The 3,717-nt window shown below is 38.7% G+C and overlaps 1 protein-coding gene across 4 annotated transcripts in view; it reads left to right on the forward strand.

The window, feature by feature from the left end:
* sh2d3a (SH2 domain containing 3A) overlaps positions 1-3,540 on the forward strand; it is a 29,668-nt gene extending 26,128 nt beyond the window's left edge. For all 4 annotated transcript variants that reach the window (XM_057842666.1, XM_057842664.1, XM_057842665.1 and 1 more), the window contains exon 18: positions 2,827-3,540. In XM_057842666.1, the coding sequence (XP_057698649.1) occupies positions 2,827-3,020 (194 nt within the window). In that variant the 3' untranslated portion in view covers positions 3,021-3,540. The remainder of the gene's footprint in view (positions 1-2,826) is intronic.
* The last annotated feature ends 177 nt before the right edge of the window (positions 3,541-3,717 follow it).

Raw genomic sequence — 3,717 nt, forward strand, 5'->3', positions numbered from 1 at the left:
ATTGACAGTTGCTCTCTTCAGTCAGGTAACTTCCCTAAACTCTAGGGGGTGGGTGGGGGGGACGCTGGATATTTTGCAATTATGCAAACAATAAGCCAATCTCAAACATCCCGTTCTTGGCCAAGATGGTCGAGAAAGTGGTTTTCAGACAATTTCGCAATTTCTTGTATATATATATATAGTATATATATGGACTCTTTGAAAAGTTTCAATGGGGTTTCCAACTTCCTCACTGCTCTTAAAGTTCTAAATGATGCAAGATTGAACCCTGACTTGGCAAAGGTGTGGGTAGAGGTCTTATTGGATCTCAATGCACAGTCCCATACAGTTAATCTACCTCCATATTAATTCATTTTATTTCTATAGACCTTAATCACAACATGAAATCTGAATGGCCCACAGTTGACAAAGAACACCCACCCCACCTCCCCTGAGCTAACCTCTGAATTGGGCAAAAATCTCTTTTTGAGCAAAAAAAGAAGAAACCCTAAATAGGGAATGCAGATAGGGGTCAAGGGTTCTCCCTTCCAGGATGACAAGGCTGCTTAAGGATACCAGTACCCAGAGATCTGAGCATATTACTCCTGTTCTAAAGTTTTTACAATAGAATAGTCAATTTAAACGAATTAGACTTTAAAGTTCTCTTACAAGTGTATAAATCACTAAATATGCTTGAAATCCAATAGGGCTGTGAAATCTGCAGCCTCAGGTCAGAGAATGGAGAACAAACATCTAGAAGAGGCATTGCGCTGCACCCAAATGAAATAAACAAGCAGCAGAAGTCGAGTCAAGCCAATATTTGATCTAAAAAAATATGAAAGTATCAAGGTCAGGTCAAGTCACTAAAAAAAGCAATATCCCTGACCTGAACCCCCCAAAAGGGGGAAGGAAAAAAAAAAACGTTTACACCCACTTTTTGTTCTTAAAGATATCTGTTTTTTGTATTAATAAGTGTAAACTAGTGATGTGACGGAAAATTCGGACGAACACTCGGCCGAAAATAGATAAAATTGCATTTCCATTAAAAGGCCGAAAGTTTACCACCGAAAAGTGTGAAAAACGTTATTCCTCTTGCGATGACATAATCAAAACACGGCGAGCTATCACTACTGGCTCATGGCCAACATGTCCGCATTGGAAGTATTGATGGAGGAAAATAAGATACATTTGTTTCGTCGTTGCTACACGCTCGTTCTGAAGTTGGTTTCCATTGAAGTTTCGCGTCACATCGAGTACAATATATTTGAGCCCGTGCGTGAGTAGTGTGGAGTTTAATCAAGTAAACAGTATATAAGTAAAGTAGTATTTAAATGCATACATGTGCATCTGTTGTGGTTTAGTACAATATGTTTATAACACAACGACTTCCTCTTTTTGTCACTTTTTCCCACGACTTCCACACCCCCTCTGCCAGTCGGCGTTTAATCCGGCCAGGAGCGACTTCGTTCAGCTTCGTTGCCGCTAGAACTTGGCCCACTCCCATGGTTCTCGATCGATTCCACTAGTTACACAAGAAAACGCCGAGTCTAATTTTAAGGAGTAGGAGAGATTGTTATAGCCTTTTGAAGAGCTTTACTAGTTTCAGCGAAAATGGAATAGCTTTTTGTTGTGGTCGTGAACTACAGTTTCAAACAAACAATATGTCGAGATCTCATTTAATTTAGCAATTGTAGGCGTGAGACCCTTTTTTCAAGTGTCCCAAATGAGCCATTAGTTACAATTTCTGATGGGGTGAAAAATCTGACAGAACACATAGAGCGCACACTCCCACGGGGTTTCAGAGTCAGCACCTAGTCGGCACCCAAACTAAATTTCTCAAGCCTCCAGGGTTGTAGAACCAATGAGGGCATTAATCGGAAATTCAGGTAGTCCTGTGTTACAACCATAGACTTCACTATTAATTTCGAAGTCTATGTCTAAGTAATTTAGTCTCCAGTCATTAAAAAAAAAAAAAAATTATCATGTTGACTTTTGTTTTGTGATGCATGCTTTTATTTTTGCGCAGGAAGCATAGAGCATGTAGTACTTCTGCACGCGAGTAAGAGCGCATGTACACACGAGGAATAGCGCATTTACGCTCACGAAGAAGTGAGTGAGAGAGAGAGAGAGAGACAGAGAGAGGGGATAGTTTACAGCTGCAAGCCTGCGCGCACATTTGTTGCTTGTGAAGCATCCACAGAGGCAACGTCTGGACATAACACCTTTTATATTGTTTATTGTGCATTTTCACTTGTGGTCGAATACTTGGGGCGAGTTTATGTGATGCTTTTGTGTGGATTGTTTTTTGCTGTATCAGCAGCTAGTAATAAACTCAATTTGAATTCCTGTTATTGAAGATGAAAATGATTTGAATTCATTTTATTTTAGTTTCATTATGCAACTGTTGATGTCATGAGCAGCTGAATAAAGTCAGCAAACAACACGGACGTCTGACATCGTCATTTCAGAGCTTAGCTCGCTGTTTAGCTCGGACTTGGTGAGGACAGTACAATGACGTATAATACATATTTTTGGATAGTTATTTTGAGATTTAGGGGGACTTAATGGGTTACTTCCGGATTACGGCTTAACGTAGAAACGGAACTTGTTCGTAACCAGGGGACTACCTTTAATTGAACATTTTTTAATAGAAAATAAATTAAACGTGTGGATTTTTCAGCCTTTCGGTTTTCGGCAAAGTGTTTCCAATATTTCTGAGAATTTTGCTTTCGGTACATCCCTAGTATAAACAAACAGCCGTGCCACACATGGTAACGCTGTGACATTATTCCCAAACATTGAGATGTTTCTTATAATTTGGAATTGTTTCAAATTTTCCCTGCGCAGGTGGTTGGACGCCCATCCCTGAGATGCTGGAGGCCTTCCAGACCGAGTTCGCCCTGCGCCTCTTCTGGGGCCAGTCGGGAGCGGAGGCGGACAGCAAAGAACGTCACGACAAGTTTGACAAAATTCTCTGTGTGCTCTCGGACAAATTGGAACCGGTTGAGATCAAACCGGCGACGCCGCAGCCTCTCAGTTGAGGTCCATCGTGGAAACGTGGATGAGAAGTTCATCGTACGAATATTTCTAAACAAATGTGATGTACTGAGCTGCTGCTACTGTCACACTACAAAATGTTTTTTTTTAACTTATGTAAATATCAAATAAATGTTTATTTTTTTCTTTTGCAGTTGTCTCATATTATTTCATCAAACTTTCAGCTATATTTTTCTACACATCCATTAGTACCACAACCCGATCCGCAAGAATAAGATCAGTCGATTCACTTTGTCCTGCATAGTTCACATTTAATATCTGTTCTGCTGATGTACTTTATTTATTTATTTTTTTACCATACATCCATTTAGACATTTTAGCATCCAGTGTCAGTCAGGCCTAAAACGCAGTGTGGACTGTGTGACCTTGAAAAAGCTAATGAAATAATAATAGCAGTAGTTGAATAAATGATATGAGTGTGTATTTAATAGAGAAACTTTGACAATGCAATGAACAAATAAAGGATTATGAAGGCCGCACTAAAAAAAGAAAAAAAAAAAAAAATTACATGCAGCTTTTGTAAACAAAAAGAAACTTGTTACGTATTTAAAAGACAGGACTATTTCTCTTAAAAAAGATTAAGGCTTTTGGTTGAAAAAATACAGCTGCATTTGTTATATATATTTAAAAAACAAGAGCAGACAATTGTAAATTATGAATACATTATAAATATTAAAAAAA

Source organism: Corythoichthys intestinalis, chromosome 8, assembly GCF_030265065.1.
Source record: "Corythoichthys intestinalis isolate RoL2023-P3 chromosome 8, ASM3026506v1, whole genome shotgun sequence".
Taxonomy (NCBI): Eukaryota; Metazoa; Chordata; class Actinopteri; order Syngnathiformes; family Syngnathidae; genus Corythoichthys; species Corythoichthys intestinalis.